The sequence below is a fragment of the Phaethon aethereus genome (assembly GCF_964289735.1).
Source record: "Phaethon aethereus genome assembly, chromosome: 1".
Classification (NCBI taxonomy): Eukaryota; Metazoa; Chordata; class Aves; order Phaethontiformes; family Phaethontidae; genus Phaethon; species Phaethon aethereus.
Window position 1 is genome coordinate 30,912,245 of NC_138575.1, and position 20,213 is coordinate 30,932,457.

The 20,213-nt window shown below is 43.0% G+C and overlaps 1 protein-coding gene across 1 annotated transcript; it reads right to left on the reverse strand.

Annotated features, from left to right (window-relative positions):
* Nucleotides 1–1,402: 1,402 nt before the first annotated feature.
* IFRD1 (interferon related developmental regulator 1) lies at nucleotides 1,403–13,738 on the reverse strand (the record flags this gene model as incomplete). Its single annotated transcript, XM_081999919.1, has 12 exons — nucleotides 1,403–2,049; nucleotides 2,827–2,922; nucleotides 3,873–4,001; nucleotides 5,262–5,396; nucleotides 7,364–7,472; nucleotides 7,578–7,756; nucleotides 7,858–7,908; nucleotides 9,329–9,486; nucleotides 9,784–9,908; nucleotides 10,348–10,429; nucleotides 11,379–11,483; nucleotides 13,693–13,738. 12 exons carry the CDS (start codon nucleotides 13,736–13,738, stop codon nucleotides 1,960–1,962), a joined length of 1,305 nt encoding a protein of 434 aa, XP_081856045.1. The 3' UTR covers nucleotides 1,403–1,959.
* Nucleotides 13,739–20,213: the final 6,475 nt, after the last annotated feature.

Genomic DNA, 20,213 nt, shown 5'->3' on the forward strand with positions numbered 1-20,213 from the left:
AGCTGCACCAGTAACACGGACATAACAAAGCTTGTTCCCTTTCTGCAGGGGTCTCCTAGAAGTCCTCCCTCCAAACAAGGCTGTGCAAGCCAGATAGATAAAAAAAATCTCACCTGCATTCCTAAAAGATTCCCGACACCAACCTAATTGGAAGGACCCCAGCCTCTCAAGTCCTGAGCTTGAGGTGGTCTACAAACCATCAGCTCTCTGGAGAGCAGCAAAACAGCCCGTCTCCCCTCAGACAGCCTTGGAAGCCACCCTGGTCTCTGTGGTTGGCAGCTACAGTGTAATGGGGGAAAAGGCAACCACATGCTCGGCTGTCTGCCAGGAGGTGCTGCGGAAAGCAATTTTGCAAAACACCGGCAGGACAGGAAGCTATTGCAAGTGCTAACTTTACACTAGCAAAGCATGCTGAAGGTGACCATGCAGAAGCCATGGGAGAGACCAGCAGGCTTGTGGGAACAGTTTAGACCAAAGGGGGCAAGAGCTCAGGCTGGGCAAGCACAGGCAGCCAGCTTCAGCTTGTTCAAGGATCAGAACTTTCTTCTCCACTTGCATGACAAACACCGACAACACGTGTCAACCATGGCACAAATTTCAGTTGAAGGCCGTGGTGTAGTCTACGTAATCAGTTTCATAAGCCAAACAAGTTCTTACATAATGCATTATTTGAGAGAGGAAAAAAAAAAGTTAGTAGGTACAGCTAATTAGCACATATGGGTTTTCTGGAATAGGTTCTGCTATAATCTGAAACTCAAAAAAACAAACCAAACTTTCCCTTATCACAGCAAGCAGTAGTTTTCAGGGTGGGGGGTGGGGTTTGTTTGGGTGTAAGGTTTACTTCTGCTGCTGATAACTTGACCTTTAGTTTTAAGAATATTTATTTTAACAAGCACTTTTTGATCTTCTGGTTCAGAAGCTCCAGCTATCCAGGTTTTAGTGTCCTTATTACATAACCCCCTCCATCATCCCCAAGACAGACAGTCCTCGGTTAATGGCACATTTCAGCCCTCTAAAGCCAGAACCTGAGGGTAAGAGGAGTTTTCAACACAACAAGAACAGGGCAGCTGCAATGGCTCTTGTAAGGTAAGGGACAAGGTGTTTTGCAGTACCAGAACTAGAAAACAGTTGGCCATTACAGAAGTGATGGCAAATCAACAGTAGGCTGTTGTGCAGACCATATGTAAATAAGATATACCTTTGAAACACAGCAAGGTACAGTTTCCTATAGCATCTACTAAAGCATTGAGACTAACCCAACCACATGGCTGAACAGGCAAACAAACCAATGTGTTTCAACCTAAAGGTTTTGCTAGTGTTTCAGCTTCCCATTCATGTAGTAATCACTTTTACACAGAAGCAAGCAGTGAGAAACATCTTTATTCCCCAAATTAAACACCCAATTTCAGAACAGGAGAATCTTGGTTTTATTTTACATTGAGGCAAGTATTTGTCATTCACTGCTTCACTGTAAGTGAAGGTAATTGAACTTCATAGTCCCCTCCAGGATAAAGTCATACTACGTAGAAATTTCTTTGTCCACCATTTCTTTGTCTTTTGTTTATAAAGTTACTAAAATAACACAAACAAGTTCATCTTTTCAATTAACTTGGTCAATTAATTCATTTAATTTACCTTTATATAAAAAGTAAGGAATCCAATCTGACAGACAGCATTTGACTACAGTTATCCACCCCACTTAACAGTGCAGTCACAATATATTCAACCTTTGGAACATGCTGCATCTAATGCAAGTGTTATAAGGTATCCCTGCACCCAATCATAAGTCAATCTATATACAGGGTATATGCAACTAAGCAACAACATGCATTATATTTACAGACTCTATACAATATCCCTGTGCACAAGTGCAAGCTGTGACTACAGAAATTATAAAATTAATTTAAAGGTTACAAATCTATTTTAATTATGAAAATTGAACCCCATGGAAAAGGAGATCTAGAAAAATTCCCCCACGTCTGCTCTTTTATCACGGCATTTACTTCTAGCCTTTGTCCGAGCCTTGAATGCTGCAGAGTTGTACAAGTGCTACAAAATAAAATAAAAAAAAAATTAATCACAGATGTTCCAAAGGCTTATGTCCTTTAAAGACTTTATGTTAACAAACAGCTGAAAAAACATTTTTATTAATCTTTGAATTAAATTGGTAGGCCTTCTGAAATTGATAGTATATTGTCTTTGCACCAAAGGCAAATTCTTATACAGTCCAAGTTTCTTTTAAATATATATATATATATAGATATTAAAATGAAAGGAGCAATTCCGGAAGCTGGTCAGTCTTAAACATCGTACAGACACAATGCAGATTAAGTTTGCCCCCTGGATTAAACTTGGCAGCACTGTTCCTCAACTTGTTCATACGTGGGATGAGAACATTCACAACCAACAGAACAACGTCATCCTCCTACTGCCTGTTTCACAGTGGAGAGTTGGGGATACTGTCTTTATAAAGACTCAGTTTCTGTAGTTTCCTGTAGGTCCCTACCCAAAAACCTATAGCTCTTATGAGAGCCTGATTTTCACACGCATGGAGCATGAATCTGGTACCCATCGGCAACCAAGTCAACCCTCAGACCCCCTTGGGGGGAAAAGCAGTAAGCAGGCACATGCCCAGTGGAAAATCTGAAACAAGCTCAAAGACACATGCAAGCAAGGTTTGGTTTTATTCAGGATGATATGGGACACTGTTAGTACTGAAGTGACAAGTTTAAAGACGACAGCTTCTAAAGTGCATGTTTGGAATACTATTTAACGCAGGAGAAATATTAGCCTATGAAGTAAACACATGAAGGTGCAACAACCTACCCTTTCAAAACGGGATATCTTCATTGTTTTAAGAGTTGCAGCATCTAGCATTACTGGTGGACCAAGCTCAAACACATTCCGAAGAAAGTCATTTGACTAAACAAGAAACACATCAAATGATCAGTTTCTCCTTTTGATTATCAAGTCTCCAAAGATCACTACTGTTAAATACCAAGTATTCCAGCAATACGTAACAGCAATTTGACACAACTCTTAGTATCTTTTGCCATTAAGCCAGGGAATACCTCTTCATTTAATCAGAATAAGGCTAAGAACTAAAACTGCCCTCTTGAGAAGACAGAGACAGCACTCCCCGCCCTTTGACTTTTTTTGTCCCAGAAGATTATAGACACTGTTCTGTTACGTCCTCCACACAAGATCAGACAGGTGGACAAAGATTTGTATGGTTTCACAACACACCAATTTTAAGATATCTGGCTGTGAAAGTAGAATTTGAAAAAGGGGCTACATGTCTGGGCTCCCTCAGCAGAAAAGGCAGTTGAGATTGGGACTGAAGATTTTAACCCTACAATTATCATAGCTATTTGGGAACATATATTCCTAAGCTACAGTTCCTGCTTCTGCTACATATCTAAACAGATGACTAGTAAACAACCAGTTCCTAGAAGGTCCCTTCCCTTCTGAAATGCTGTCATTGGGCTCCAAGTTGTGTTCCTTATTTTTGACTAAAACTTTACATTCTTTTTTATAGGCTTGCACAGGAAGGGTAGAAGCATGCACCTTTATTACAGCCAGATGACCACAGCACTCTGCTGAAAGAGAACATAAGGATTCAGGAAAAACCCTGCAGATAAGAAGACATTCAGCTTGAATCTCTTACTTCTTGGAGAAGTCTTCTAATCGCTAACCCAGCACACCCAGGCTACAACTCAGAAGCAGCTCACCCAGACACTTCCAGCTCACTGTAGTTCATTCTGTAAGTGATGTCTTTTAATGCAAAGCCCATCATTTCACCAAGTTCTACTCATGATTTTGTAATTCACACTTAATTACTACAAAGAAGCCAGAGAGGCACAGCAGCTCACCTGCAAATGATATTGCATCCCTGACCCCAGAATCTCCTTGAAGGTATCGTAAGTTTGTTTTTTAACCCAGCAGTCAATATACATGCGCTCAGGTCCAAACTTAACCATCTCTGTAGGAAAGTCACGCTCCTATCCAAAATTAAAGGAAACATATATAATTCTAATTTGAACAGTCTTTTGTATTAGGAATTGTACATATCTCAATGAACTTCATTTTCATTAATAGGTCTGGCACACCAAAACCTTCCAAATAATATAATATGCATATACTAAAGATTGTATTGGTTCATAAACCAATGCGTACCTAAAGTTAAATCTCACGTAAGACTTGAAGCTGACATTGTTCAAGTCAAAAAGCATTTAAAAAACCAAACACTTGACTTTAATCTTTAAAATTGCTTTAAGAATTGGACTTATCTCCAGAAAAACCAGTTCTGAGTGCAGGAGTAACCTTTAAGTCAGTTTGTAAGCCTCATTTAGTCCCCACCTTTCAAGTGCAGTGAGCTACATTTGTGACAGTGGAACGTAACAAGTGCTAGTGAGTGACTCATTCTTCTACAGACACAATCTCAAAGGTGACTTCACTTCAAAGCCTTCTCTTTAACTTCTGAGACGTTTAACTGTTCTGAGTGTCAACTAATATTTAGTTGGTCTTACCCATACAGCAATGTAAAAAGTAATTACCTGACAAGTAAAAAAATCCAGCTTGAGAGGTGTAAAATAACAAATAATTCATTGAAGTGACAGAAGTTTGACATTTGTCTTAGAGGCTTTACTCATAAATTACGTCACAAGTAATTTTTAGAGTATTTTTAGAGTCCTGCTTTGTGCATTGTTCTCTTAATCTGGATATGGAAAACCAGAAGATTACAGCACAACAGTTAGGACAACTCCCCATCATACACAAACACTTCTTTGGCCCCTGACAGAGGTGCCATTCAGAAATGTATCTTAGTCCCAAGTTGCTTTTTGTTTATTATGCACAGTAGTTCAGTAAGAGATTTTACAATAAACCTTTTCATAGAATTTCAGGACATTAATTTGAGTGCCCTACAAAGTTTTCTATGAAAAAACATCTGCTCACGGTATAAAATAAAAAAGAATCCAGTATCTACAGCACAATGTTTAGCTTTCTTTAAAGATAAAACACAACTCTTCAATATGCAAGTCAAGTTTGGAGCAAAATAAACAAAGTTTGACTTTTTTGTTCTACATTTGTAAAAAAGCAGTTATATTTCACTTAAGTGATCAGCTTAAAATCTCATTTAAAATAATTTTTCCTGTTGCTTTCACCAAAACAGTAATTCTATTTCATAATAAAACCATTTTCATCAAGTTGTACACTACATAGTTACAATCCAGACATTCAAAGTGAGACAAAAGAATCACCTCAACAGCTCGCAGAACATCTCTGAAGACAGATCGCTGCTTTCTTTTATCTACTTTGGCTCGGTGCTTGTTTCCATCAGTAGCCAGAGCTCTTAGTTTCTCTGTTAGAAGTTCCATATCTTCATAAAAGAAATCCTAGTAAAAAAAAAATTTTTTTTTAATTATTGTTTAGTTTCTGGCCTTAGCAGCTTTCCCTGCAAATAGAAAAAAGGATCTCTCCAAATTCTGGGTACATAGACCTCTACTACATGTTATTTTGTTATTTAAAGAGACAGAGATGGCACTAATTCCGTGTAGTTCCATTTGCAGCTCCATTTGCAGCATTTAAGCCAGTAAGAACAAATTCACAGCATCCAATTTACCCAAGGAGGACACTATCAAACTCTATTCTGGTAGTCAGAGCCACATGAAACAGTACAGCTCCTTCAGTGTGTGCATATACCTGTCAGTCTGTTCTGCTCCATAATCCCAAGGGACTCAAACTACCTAAGCGATCTGCTGAACCTGGCTGCCACTCCTGTCAACAAGCTGAGGGCACTTTCAGGTTATCAGCACAGAATTCATGCTGCTGGAGATGGATCATGAGACACAGACTGACAGTATGGAATATTTAGTGATAAGTCTTGTATGGGGTGAAAAATTAGAAAGCAGGTTTAAAAAAATGCTTAACAAAAGCCTCCAAGTAAACTGTAATGTATAATTGTTTAGCAGGAAGTATGTTCTCCCCTCCATTTACTAATTCAGGAGTAGTTTACCTGGATTAGTAAGAATATATGTAAACTTACGTAAAACCAGGTTTTTGTTTTCTTAATCTGAATGTTTTGTCATGTCAACCAACTAGGCTGAGTTTACTGCACGCTTTTTGAAAGAAACTGGTCAAAGGCAAAACACATTAAACGGCATTTTTAATCTGCGATTATCGTTAAGGATCCAAAGAGAATAATTTCTAATGATTAAAGGGGCGTTTCCTCAATGCAACATAAGAAGTTTAGGGAATAGTCTCATTCCTTAGTGCATTTTAGGATTTTAGTTACTTGCAGTCAGTTTGGCCAAATAAAGTATCAAGTTCTGGTCTCTCCCTCTTTTTTTTTTTTCTTTCAAAGTTGGCTTCCATAGCCAAGAGACTCAATCCCTACTGTTTGCAATTACACAGAAGTCTCAGCCTATTGTTTCAGATTATGCATGTCAGTGTGCCCTGTATCCTGACTCAACTGGAGTTATCTTTTCACTTTGGACAGTGTTCTGGCAAAGCACAGCAGCCTTGATCGAGCTAGGAGCCATTCAGGCAGCTCTCCCAAATTGTGCCATGGGTAAGTGGAGGCTGTTTCCTTCAGTGCTGTCAAAAAAACAGTTCAGAAATTAGTAAGGCATATTGGGGAATGTAGAGGCAAGTTTAGCTCTGTGTGAGGGATAAGCTTGCACCTCACCCAACTCAAAAGCAAACCCTAAGAAATCTCACCAAATGTACCAATACTGGTATCTGTGCAAAATTTATGCAAATCCTTTAAAAATCTGCCCCCTTAAATTGACTGGCTAGTCCTCAACTGACTAAAATAGTCACAAATGCTGTGAAACCTTCATGCAATACTAGCTATTTTTCTCAAGGTACCTAAATAAAGATACTGAAAAAACAATAATAAAAATCAACATGGCTTCTACTGAAAAATAGATTTTTAGCTGTGGGGGCAGCATTGTGCAGGTTGCAAGTCACTGGAACTTGTCTGCGTAAGTATCTAATGAGTGTTCCTACTACAGTAAACAATGCTGCTTTATCCTGGAATCTCTCCAGGGATATTTTTTTTTTTAAGCTGGTGTTGGATTTATATTTTAAAGCTTGCATTTCTAGTTACTCTTCAGTACTGTTTGGTGTGTTTTGTTATATTGGTCCTGTTTTGCAACATGGAAATCAGTGTAAAAATGACAGCTAAATTGCTGTGAATCATTGCTATACCCACTCAGATTGGGGCAGACTCATTACAAAGAGCATAACCCAGTGAATTGTGTACCACTTGTTGAGACCCAAGGTGCTATGAAACACAGTTAAAGAATTTGTCATGTCATTATCCCAATGCAAGAAAATTTAGCTGTTGACATCTACTTACAGCATCTGTTTCGCGTGCCAGTTCAAACAGAAGGGCTAATGTTTCTCCAGCAGCTATTCTCATGTTGAGATCATCACAAGACAACAGACTGGGAAGTTTATGCAAGTGCCTAAGGAGTAAGTTGCATTTCATTAAGATGTAAATTTTATCAACACGGCTTCATTGCATATAAAAACAGTTGTTACAAATTTTGTTTTCCAAGAAAGATACTCACATTTCAATTTTCTTCTTCACTTCATTCATTGGACAAATGGTCAACAACAGTGTCCATGCTAAGAGAGCACTGATGTGAAGCACAGTATTATGGGTACTTGATACACCATTAGTGTCTCTATCTCGCTGATAGGCCTTTGTGAAGATGTTTTCCAGGCATTCCATAGTTGAGTACAGTTCCTGAACAGGGCAAAAGAGATCAAGGAAGTAGCTTAAGATTCACACATTTTCATATTGTCAATTTATTAACAGCAACAAAAAGAAATATTATTTATCCTCACCGTGATGTCATCAGTGACAATGAAACAGCAAATCCCTAAGCAGGTTGCACACTAGACACAAAAGAAAAGAGTGTCAGTATTTGACATTAATGTTACTGTTGACAAAATCTTCAAACTTTGACCCCTGAAATTCAACATCTGCAGTAATGGAAAGGTGAGATTAACACCTTAGCAGAGTAGAAGTCTTCAACACTGTTTAATTCAGCTACCTTGTAACAGTTAGCTCTCAGTTCCCCTCTGCTCTCAGGATGATTCTACAACATATGCTACTCGCAAGCCTTCACTTTTCATGCTGTATTATTTAATATAGCTTACAAAGCCCCTCTAAAAAGCTACATGGAGCACTCCTTTCACACAATAATTTTAAATCCCTCTAGGATTCACTAGCAGAAATTATGCAGATAAACAGTAATGGACATATGATATTTACTCACAGGTGTGGGAAGTTATTTCCCCCCCTCTGCCCACTATTACAATTAAATGTCACAAAAATACTGGACTTCAAGAGCCTTTCGTGGCACTTTCCAACTTTTACTGCAAGGTCCTACACTTCTCTTCCCTATCCTCTGTATTATACTCAGCCTCCTCTTACAAAGAGTAAGAAAAAAATGTTTGAAAGTGATGTTTGCACTAACCACATAGGACTCAAAACTACACTTAAAACAGGACAAGCTTTAATAGCTTTTGTTTGTTATAGAAAGAACTGCTGTTGGACTAATACTACCTCCTCTTCCAGCTGACAGTATCTATTGTAACACAGCTTGAGTTAAAATAGGAGATGTAACCAGCTATGTAATGATAAAGGCGAGTTGGAGGATGTTAGTTAGAACTCTGAAGTTAAAAACAAACAAAAAAAAAACCCCACAACAAAACTCTTGGCAAGAGCTTTAGAATGTCTTTAGTCAATATTTCAAGTATACTGATGATACATAGATGGGATGACTGGGTGAAAAACAGAATAGTATGGTAGCATGAAAATATCAAGTATGTAGTTCTACATCTGCTATATGTAATTTTATCATTGATGCAAATATATTTGACTAATTAACATTCCTCTGCTGTTAAAGAAGTTAAAAGTAATACAGGAAGTGGGAAGATACAGATACATCACTCAGTGGGAAAACTTTCATTTTTTTCTAAAACCAAAATTTTTTCCTTTTAGAAAATTTTTTCATTTGTTCAGTCAGGCCTCAGAACTGCAGTAAGGAGACTGCAACACAGTGAGTTAAGACGCTTGGCACAGTATGAGACCTAACATCTTTTTAAGGAAGTTCCCAGGTTGAAGAGGAGGATGACATTCAACCTTTAGTTGGCACTTAAGCCAGTGAAACCTGCTACGCATCATTCAGAGCATAAGTCAACATTATGAGTTTACACTAGTGTAGTAACCTTTAGTTCTGGATTACACAATAGTGAACTGGTTAAAAGCTACCCTCTGCCCCTGCCTGACAAATAAATATTTTATACTTACAGCCTGTCTGGCTTGGATACTGGCTGTTCCATCACAGACAATCTTCTTCAGAACTGGACCAAGGGTCTTAAAAATCTCTTCACTTTCAATTCCTGACCCCATCTGCACACACAGAAGACAAGCCAGTCCAGCAGCTGCACACTGTTCGTCGCTCTTACCTGGAGATTAACATGCTGTGATGAGTAATCACCTTGGACATTGCTTCCTCCCTTTAAAGATAATCAGTCTGAAAACTTGCAAGTGGAAATTCAGAAACCAATAGACAGAACATAATTTCAGTTAATTTTCTAGGTCAGTTAAACTATTACATCTAGACTCAAAAAAAGGAATGTTGTTAACATAACTAAATTAAGCACTCTATAAAATACTAGAGAAGCCTCACAGTCTTAAGTCCTTTTAAACAATAAGCTATTTCATGGGGATTATTGCTTTCAAATAGGAAGCATGTTAATTACCTTTCTTTATGCAGCGTTCAATGCTATCAGTTAGCGTCATTCTCCTTTCCATGATAAATTCATATAGTATTTTAGAAGAAAAAGCACTTTTCAGACTTTCAAGAGCTGCTTGTCTTGTCTTTGCACTGTTAGAAGAGAGAAGGAAGACCTCCTGAAATCAGCACACATCAGTTAAAGCTTAGCTTTTGTTTTTTATGATAGTTTATATCTTTGTCTGTGCCCAACAGGAGAGTAACCCACAATAGCACTATGAAGTATGAAATGCTATGAACTGCCTCCTTCCTTAAGGACAGAGAAACTTAGGTTGGAGACAGAGTTCATCATACACCAAGCTAGAAATAAAGTCACTCTACTTCAAGCTATTAGGAAAGGAAAGTCTGACTCTCACTTATCCAAAAACTTGGTGGAGGGAGAAAGGTCTTTTCAGATACAGAAGAAAAGGTCCTCCCCAGCACAAAATAATTGTCATTTCAGTAAGCATATAAAAAAGTTTGATGCGTATTTCCTTTATTATATCAGAGGAAGCCAGAAAACAATGTATGAATGTGTTGCTTCATACTATACCTCTTGTCCAACGTAAGATCAATAAATCCCTTCAATTTGTATTCTAAGTCTTCTTGAGTGGCTTCTTCATCAACTTCAGGCCCTAATCCAGAGGAAATAATTTAGTCCTACTGATATACATTTTATTAGCAGACACAGTAGTATCCAACACTTAACATTTTTAATACTAATAAGAAATCAGTTTAACATATAGACAATAGCTACAGAATTGCTCAGTATAACAGCAACAGAACAGCGTTAAGACTGCTACATCAAACTGCCCCTTAAAATACTTTATAAAAATCGATCTATTGATACAGCTGTGCTGTTTCTATACCTGCTTCTTACATGTGCCAGGAATGAATCAGGGAGCAAATCAAGTCTTACATAAATTTGCTACAGCTGACGCCCATCAGCCAATCCTGTCAGCAACATGTTTTCATCCAGTCCACTACATCTATGCCTGGAGTACAGCAGAGTGTTCACTGCTGATGCAGTCCGTACTGTCTAAGCAGCCTGCCCTGTCTGGCGTCACTTCAGATGCCCCTGCAACAGCAGCTCAGTTAAGAGTAGCAAGTATCCACAGGGAAGGCTCCCTGCCTTATCCCCCTGTAGCAGGCTTTCAGGTCCCCTCCTCCCAACAAAATGACATTAGAGCAGCCCAGATTGCAGAGACGGTAGTGGAGACCAAGCACAACTCTAGTTCAAAACAGACAAATGTTCCATCCCAAACTCTTCTGCAGTTCTTACGACCTCAATTATGTGTTATTAAAATCAATGTCTTCTAATGCACCTTGAAATTCTTACTATCTCCAAAAGTTGGCACTGTATAATTCTAATAGCAAGAAGTCTAATAGTTTCATGAGAGGCTCATGAAACCTGGAGTATATTCTTACTAAAGAAAACAACAGACACTAGATTAACAATCATATAGCATTTAACAGAACGTCATTGTTTTGCTACTGCTACTTATAGTCTAGCACTTAAGCTCTTATGTCAACACAGATCTTATGTTTTTAAAAAGATTAATAGATATAAATGAAAGAATATACCATCCTCAGTGAAGCTAGCAGGATCACTGAAGCCACTGCAGTGGCTCATAGTTTCAATCGAAGCATCTTCATCACTAAAAGGCTGCACATTTCTGGGCTGACCACCTTAATGGAAGATGAATACAAAAGTTTGGTCATTTTTCATATGCAAAAGGAAGATCTGAACATCAAAAGTAGAATTTAACCCTCCCAACAGAGTCACCCTCCCTGACCCAGATGCAGAAAACACGTTTCTTTCCACTGCTAGGTCTTTTACTCCAACCTGTTCTGAAGACTTCGTTGGCTCTGTTCTGGAAGATCGTTTGTGAATGGTGGGAAAGAGCCCACCTAGTTTTCAAAGTATTGCTAGAACTCCTAACTCTAGATTTAGGATCCTGCTACAAACAGCTTCAACTTAATGCAACTTCCTGTGACTATGCTTTAAAAATTGTCTATATATTAATGTAGCTGTTAGGATGAGCCACCTAAAAAAATTGCCATACAATCTTTATTCTTCAGTTTTGACTGACTTCAAGCCAGGATAAGTTATACATTTAGGCAAACATACATTACCCAGTTCAAGGCAGGATTTATGGGATTAAGTGTAGTATGTGCAGTATCAGCAATGTCCAACCCTATTTTAACACTGAATTACAAATACAAGCCAGAACATCAAATCCTTCAACAGGGGGAAAAAATTTTTGCCTCTCAAGATCAAGAAGGCCTCAGTTCAGTAACTTCAGTCTTTTTGAAGAAAGCAGTATTATGTTCACCAATGCTCATCTCTACAACTTTTCATACCTGTAACTTATTGTTACAGCATGAAGAGTTGGAGGAGTTTGACCCGATATTACTGTAATTTCTACCATTGTCCTATCCTAGCCCTTAATTTGCGTCTACTAAAGTTGATTAACAATGAATAGTTTTACTGTCATTTCTCCAACAGCTCCCAAATGCAATTTACAGAACTCAGAATTCTGCTCCTCCACCTACGTTTTTTGTGGTACAATTGATTACAAATTATTTAAGAAGGCAGTACACAACACTTGCCAGATTTAGGCAGGCTTCCCAAAGAAGACCCCCAAAAAGCATTTTTATGGAGGCAGAATCAGCCTTGAGTTGATTACTGTCCAAGTGCTTTCCTATAAAGTTAAATTCACACTTCAGACGTTTTGCAGGTCTTAGCTGCAAACCATCTGCTTGTATCGCTGACCGTAACCGTTGAAGTTTCCTATAGTTACAAAACACAAACATTAGCCAATGCACAGACCAAGAAACTTGGAAGCTCAGAGCCCTGTCACGGCTACCTTCTTGCTTCTAGTAATGTCAAGCAGTTAAGTTCAACGGGAGAAGTGGCAAGAAAGACTGCCAACCCTTCACAAACTAAAATAAAAGCAGCTGCAGACAGACCCAGTGAATTGGTCACTTCCTGAGTGTTTGATACTACAGAGGCAGACTCTGCTCACAGCTATGCTAGCCTGAAGCGAAATTTCTCACCACCCCACAAAATCTCCATTCTACCAGGCATCAGCACCTCAGCTACACACATGCTGGATCTGTATGAAGATTGTTTATTTTCCAATATCCTCTTTTAGGCTAAGAAGTTGTTTGTTTGTTTTAAAAAGATACTGCAGCCTTTGGGAGCACAATGCGCTGACATACAGCCACCCCAGCCACCAGAGATACCGCAGCGACAGCAAGCGGCCACCCCCCACGCCCCGGAAGGGCCCACGCTGGCGGCGGTGCAGCGGCGTGGCCACCGGAGGCTGTGCGTGCCGGGGACGCGCCCCAGAGCCTTTCACACCGCCCGTGGCCCGCCGCACTTCGCGGGCCCGGCCTCCGCCGCCGCAGCCCGGCTGCCCGGGCTGCTCCAGGACCAGCCGGGCGGTAATCGCGACCGCGGCGGCCAGAAGGCCGCCGGCGGGGTCGGCGCCGGCCGCTGTCCTCAGGGCGCTGCGGGCCGCCGGCGGCGCCAGGCACGGCCGCCGCCCGCCGCCTCCCCGGGGCCGCCCGCGCCGCCGGGCGCATGCGCGCAAGCGGCGTGAGGTGGCGGTTTCGGAGCCGGCTCCTGTCAGCCCGGCGGCACCGTCCGGCCCGTGCCCAGCTCCGGCTCCGTCCCGCAGGGAGCTCCGCGGCCGCGCCTGTCCGTCCTGCCGCCTTTCCCACCAGCCCCGCAGGGAGTCGGGGCACAGACGGCCGGAGCGGCCCGGCCGGCTGCGGCCTCTCCCTCCGGCGAAGACCGCGCCCCCGGCGGCCACGGGAAGCGTCGGGTGAACTCCGCGCCCCGCGAGGCCGCCTGCTGCGAGCCCCCGCCCGGCGGCCCGGCCGCGCTCACCGGCTCCGCGCTGGTGGTTGCTGCCCCGCTTCTTAGGCTTGGGCATGGTCGCAGCGGCGCTCGGCTCGGCTCCCGCGGCCCCTCTCCGGGTCTCGGTCTCTCTGCTCCCCCCCGCCCGGGAATCAGCGACAATCAGCCGATGGAAGAGCAGGATCGCTTTTTACTCCAACGCCTCTGCGAGGCCGACTTCCCGGGCCGGGGCAGCGGAGGTGATTGGCGAAAGCAGACGGAGGGTGAACCGGCGGCGAAGGCAGAAATCCCCGTGGAGGCCCGTGAGCGGAGTCGATGCATCTTTCTCCTCTCAGACACCTGGGGCTAAAGGCGCAGAGGAGGCGCCGGCGCGGATTTTATAGCCCTCCGGCCTGCGGGGGCGGGGCTACGCGACGCGCCGTTGCCGCGACCAATGGCCGGGCGTTGCGACAAGCGAGCGGGTGACTCAGTCGCGTGAGCCTGTGACGCGGCCGCGCAGCTAGCCAGCGGAGGGGCTGGGACGTCATCGGCGCTTCGCGCGCCACGCCGCGGTGCACGCTGGGAGTGGCTGGCTTGGCCGCCAGCCCACGGAGCCGGGTGGGGAGTGGAGGCGGCGGCGGAGACGGCGACGGCCCGGCCCGGCCTGACCCGACCCGACCCGACCCGCCGGCGCCGCGCCGCGGCCTCGGGCCGCTGGTGGGGTCTGGCAGCGGCCGCCGGAGGCCGCGCTGTGCGCGATGCCACTTCTGGTGGAGCGCCGGGGAGCGAGCGAGGGGCGGAGGGCTGGCTTCCTCCCCGCCCTGGCGCTCCTCACCGGCGGGGCCTCCACAGGGCGCCTGGAAATGCCGCCCTGCCGCCCGGGCGGCAGGGAGGAGCCGCGGGCAGCCCGCGCTGGGCAAGTGGAGGGGCAGCGCGGTTGCGGCCGGGCCGGTTTCTACGTGCAGGCCTTCTAAATCGGGCCCAGTCCGTGCTGGCCGCTGGGGCCCGAGAAACGTTATCTCGGCTTCACCACGTGAGGTATTGTCAGTGTACAGGGACGTCTTGGGCAGTGGTCGCAGTGTATGGCGCACGAGAGATGCCAGGAGGGTTCAGCTGGGTGCCTCTCCTTGAACAACACCTTGCTTCTTCACAACAGATTTACTACCACACACAAAAATGGGTTTCATTGTCACATTTTTGTTAATTATATCATCCAGTTCAGAGACTTGTACTTTATACGGTTTATTTTTAATCCAAAATTGATTTTTTGTTGTGTTTTTTGCTGAACTTCAAATAAAAGAAAAATAGAGCATTCCTATCCACCAAAAAGAGATTGGTTTATAGTATTTCTGAAATGTGAATGTTTGTGAATTCTCACTGGTGGGCCGTAACAGGACCGCAGTATTTGAGGGAGGGAAGACAATTTTGGAGAACATGCTGAAACGTTACATAAGACATGATAGCGATTGCACTATTTGAATTCCTGTGAATACAAAGTATATTTACACTGGCTTCCAGAAAGGTAAACTTTCATAACAATTCTACATAAATGTTACATGAAATGTAAAGGAAATGGGGTTTAGTGACCTGTTGGTGCATGTTGAGTGAGGAAATGCTAGTAGTGCCTGTTTCTAGAAAATGGTGGCTGTCAGTTGTGATACCTGTGGGCACTTCTAGAGCCCGATGTTTTGCACTGCTGTGCAGCAGTGACGAATTCGTTGGGCATGGGAGAGGCAAATCTCTGAAAAGGTCTAGCCAGTTTTTTTAGCATCGTGCTTAAGAGCAGAAAAGAGACAGAAGTCAGTACCTGCCGCATGTGTACAGGACAACGCATGAGTGTCTCAGAGGCACCAGTTTTTCTCCTTCAGGATGAAGTGTTAGAGCAAAGGACAGCCTTTCAGGTAAGCAGGCGGAGGAGCTGCAGTTAAATACAGAGGCATAACTGTACCCTTGGGTACACAAGACTCAATATTAAAACAAGGGAGCAGTGCTGGATAAGCTACAATGCCTAATAGCAGCCAAGCGAACATGTATGGTGGGAGTATGTGAGATGCAAGATGCCAATACCATTTTATTGAGGTCAGCTATGTCCTAACAATTTCCTGTGTGCTGGCCCTCTTAATATATAGATCAGTCTCAGGGGTGCAGGCTGACTGGCTTAGACTTAACTGAAATCGTTGCCTTCATGCTGATGGCCCCGGCTCACAGCAGTGCTGTCTGAGGCTGCCGGCAAGGATTAGGTCTAATGCTGAACTCCCTGCAGGTGTGACACAGTCTGAACAATGCGCAGAACTGTGCGTGTATGCGTGGTGGTCCAGATGGTCCAGGTGTCCTGTAAGAAGGCAGGCGTGACAGCAGTGGTACCTCATGGTGGATTTGGAAGAATGAAGAGAAGTGTCATAGCCCTTGTATGTTTGAAGATGGTCTCAGCAGGACAGGTAGAGGTAAAGGCCTGGAGAGGGAGGGGAGAGAACGTTGCAGCCAAGGTGGGAAGAGCAACTGCCGAGGTCCAAAAAGGCATTGCCAGACTCAGACAACCAAAGTAAATTACAAAAGGTGGCAAAATCAAAGAACTTGTGACTACTCTGGATATGTGACCACTTTGAATTTTACTTGGGCTTTTGAAATACACAGTCTCCAGGTTACCGAGATTCCCTGGTTATCTGACCAACAGTTCAGTGAGATCGCACAGAAGTTGTGTATCACTGCTTAGTTTTGCCATCTGTCTGTGACAGAACAGACTCTTTTGTCTCGATTGCTGACTTCTTGCCCACTATCCTGATTTATCCTATTGGCAGGAACATGTGGCGCCAGTAGGTTGGCTCAAGACAACTTTCTGACGAAAATCGTTGGCTAAAAGGAGAGTCGCGTCGTGTCGGCAGCCTGTGTACCTATTGTCTGGCTTGTGCTGGAGCTACTGGTGTGTGGGGTGTTACAGTCCCACTGGCACCAGCGATACCAGTGGTAGGTGAGAGGTGGTATCCTTTGGAGAAACACATTTTATGAAGTGGCAGGGCAAGCTGGGAGCTGAGGGTGACAGCAAAGCAGGCATGGCAGTGACTTAAATACCAAACGGGAGCAGCCCCATAGCACCCAAACAAGAAGAACAAAGCAGGTCTGGTGGTGGTTATGAGTTTCAGCTAAGAGTACAGATCACCAGTGATGATCCAAGTGACCGTAGTTGGAAGGAGATCTGAAGACAAGCCAGAAAGCCAAGTCAGTGAGTCAGGGTCAGAATCGAGTTCAGTGACAATAACCAGTCAGGTCATCATCAGGCAAGCCCGCAGTGATGGGAAGGAACCAAGATCAGCCCAGGTGGGTCAGGGTCTGGGCCAGCGCGTACATGGCCAGGCATATGAATATCTGTAACGTAGCTCAGGCAAGGACCGAGGGACAGTGCTTCTGTGTAAGCGCAGCTCCTCGGCACAAGTAAGTGGCCCTTGCTTACAGCTCTTTCTCATGCAGCAGTCTGATCCAAGGCCACTCGGCTGCACCATGGCAGAGCTGCCTTCAAGCACAGGCACCTTAATGCTGACAAAGGCTCCAAGAAAGGGTCTAATGAAGAACTTCATCCCAGCTGAGGGACATACATATGTGACTGACTCAGTATATGTGGCTTAATAAGTATTTGTACACCAGAGTTTATTTCAGAGACATCTAAACCGCCATCATTTATGAACAATTGGAGACATGGCCAGACATACTCCATTGGAGTGTACTCCAATGGTTTACACCATTAAATGCTATAAAGAAGTCAGAAATTAGGAAATCCTTGATTCATATGGGTGTGTTTTCCTCCTCTTTTGGCACAATGCTTCTGCTATCTTTGCAGACAAAATCCTTTGGATTTTCTTTTTTCTTTCTGCTGTTCCTTAGGATACAACTCTCTGCAGACACCCAGAGAATCCCAGGCTCATGCTGGTTGCCTTGTATTGCATGGTCAACTTTCTCACAATCATAAAAGATCTCAGAACCAAGAAGAGAGTCCAAAGCTGGAAGATGGGCTATGCTAAGTCAGTCCCTGGACAAATGCTCTAAAATGCCTGTGTTTCTAGTGACCAACCAGTTCTGACAGGCCTTCAGAGTGTGAACCTGTTAGCGGTGCCACAGTCCTCACTCTGGAACACTTAATGCTCCAAATGCTGTCATCATTGATGTGTAGCCTCACTGCCCAAAGTAGATCTGCCCATAACAAATTACAGCCACAGCCCTGCTCTGTTGTGGCTGCAGTTGCTTCAGTGGTATACTTGGTCAGGACTTACTCGACACTGTAGGCAAAGGCAACTCATTCATTTTCTTTGCATAGGTAGAGCACCTGGTCTTGTATCTGGGGAGAAAGACTAAGACTTAGAAGGGAAAGCTTATGTCAGGTCTTCGCTGGGAAGGTGCTCAGATGGACACATGTACTTCCATGCGTACATGCAAGATGTATCTCATCAGTTCTTACAGAGTGATTAATGACATTTCTGAGATAGCAATTTCAAGTGACGGGAATTTTTAATGGACAACAGTAAGATACAAACTTCAAATAAAAGTACAGAGAAGGAAAGCCAAGAGCTGCAACTTTTTTCCCTTTGAATGCTGGAACACATATTGGAGGACAAAACCATTCCTGCTTTAATATTTCAGGGATACTACATTGCAGCAAAAGTTGTACAGCATCCAGGTTGAAGGTCCTTTCAGTTTTCTTACATCATTTACCTTCCATTTTCTTACTTATATTTTGGAAGCCTGACCAGTTGTGGTCCAATTACATCCAAGAACCCCAAGTCCAGAATAAAATTAAATGTGACGGCAGGCTCACTATTGGGGTCACTATTATTAGAACCTGAGGGAGTTTTGGCCTTAGCTGAAGGAGCAACTTCAGACACTGAGGGCAGCTTCCAATGTCTATAGCTGGCTCAAGTCCAGAGCTGTAAGGTGACGCAAAAGCAGCCTATGCCCTTTTCCCTAATTTCGGCAGCTCTGTGTGTATGGAAACACAGAGGACATTTTGAAGGGAAAAGAAAGAAATCGAGAAAGAAGTTCAATTATTTATGGTGAGCGGATGGATTTAGCAAGCCTGCCTGTTGAGACAGAGGGCATGACCATGCAAATCCGCTAAGTGGTTCATGGTCACAGATACCATCCTCTCACAGCCCTGGTGGTGTTTATATTATATATACAATGTTAGAGGCATATATTGCCTTCCACGCATAAAAAGAAAGATGTCTTGTGCTCTTTCAAATTTACAATCTCCTTTAAATTAACAATTTATGCAGTACAATATACGTGGACTTTATCAAACACTGTGTATTTTATGCAGCTGGGCACATCCTCAGTCACACACTACCCTGACTTTCCATGGCAGGGGGGACTGATCTTCATACTCCAAATATTTTGGCCCATTTTACCCGTATTATACTGATACGTGCCTCTTGAGGCAGATCCTTCGCTCCATATTTATGACTTATTCATGCCAAACTTTCTTGGACCTCAGTAAGAATTTTTCCTGGTAAGTCATGAAGAAACAATGCATACTTAAGCTATTTGGTACATATGCCATTATTAATTTCATGTCTAAATTTGGCTGCCTGAACTTTGACTATCACTGTCAGTAGCAACTGACCACAAACATTATCCCTAACAATAACAGCATCAAAGAGCAACTGTACCCCCATGGAAAAAAGAAAGATAAGACTCTGTCGAGTGTAAAGCCCTTGCAAACATTTTGCAATAGCTAGTAAGATATTGCTAGACTAAGGATGAACAAATTTTTTAATAAAAAATGTCTGGGACTCTAGCTTTGTCTCTAGTTTATTGTTTCTTGTGGGGCTTTAGTGAACAAACAACTCAGAGTAATGAATGTCAGTGCTGTTGTAAAACTGTGTTGTAAAAGCAAGTATTTCATGCCTCTTAAGGCCTTTTATGTTGTCAGTTTGTGTCTTGCTTCACTTGGTTCTCTGCCTCTTTTGCAAAATTTTGGGTTTCCTAATGTCAACCACTAAGTTGACGCTAAGTATTGCCGAGGAAAATCAGCTATTTTCTGCTATTCTGAAATGAAGTGGGGGTTTTATTTATTTTTTTTTTAGATCCAGGTTCAAGTTTAAACTTAAAATTCTTAATGACTTCCATCCCCCCAAATTAATGTCAAAATATCAGGGTTGGACAGAATTAGAGGACTGTGACACAGCCTTTCCCCTAGCATGTAATCAATAATCAGGAGTACACATCTTGTTCCCCTTAGCAAACATGTTTCTATTGCATTCTGATGCTGTTGACCCAACCGGTTAGCCAATATGCAGTGTCATTTGTAAGAGGATCAGATATTTCTCTATTTCTGCCCCATTATTTTTGGGCAATCTGTATAGAGGCTCATTCCACTGAAAATTAGGAAGGATTAAATAACAGGAGGCAGTACTCAAAATCTCATTTCTGCCAATGCTTTAGCCAAAACCCCTGAATGCTCACACTCCTGTGTCCTTTGCTAGCTGTTTGCCAGGCACTTGGCTGTGCTGTGCTGCCTCGGTTGGCAACACACAGCTGCAATCGATAGTCCATGTTTGTATTTGCTGGGACACTTTTAACTGCAT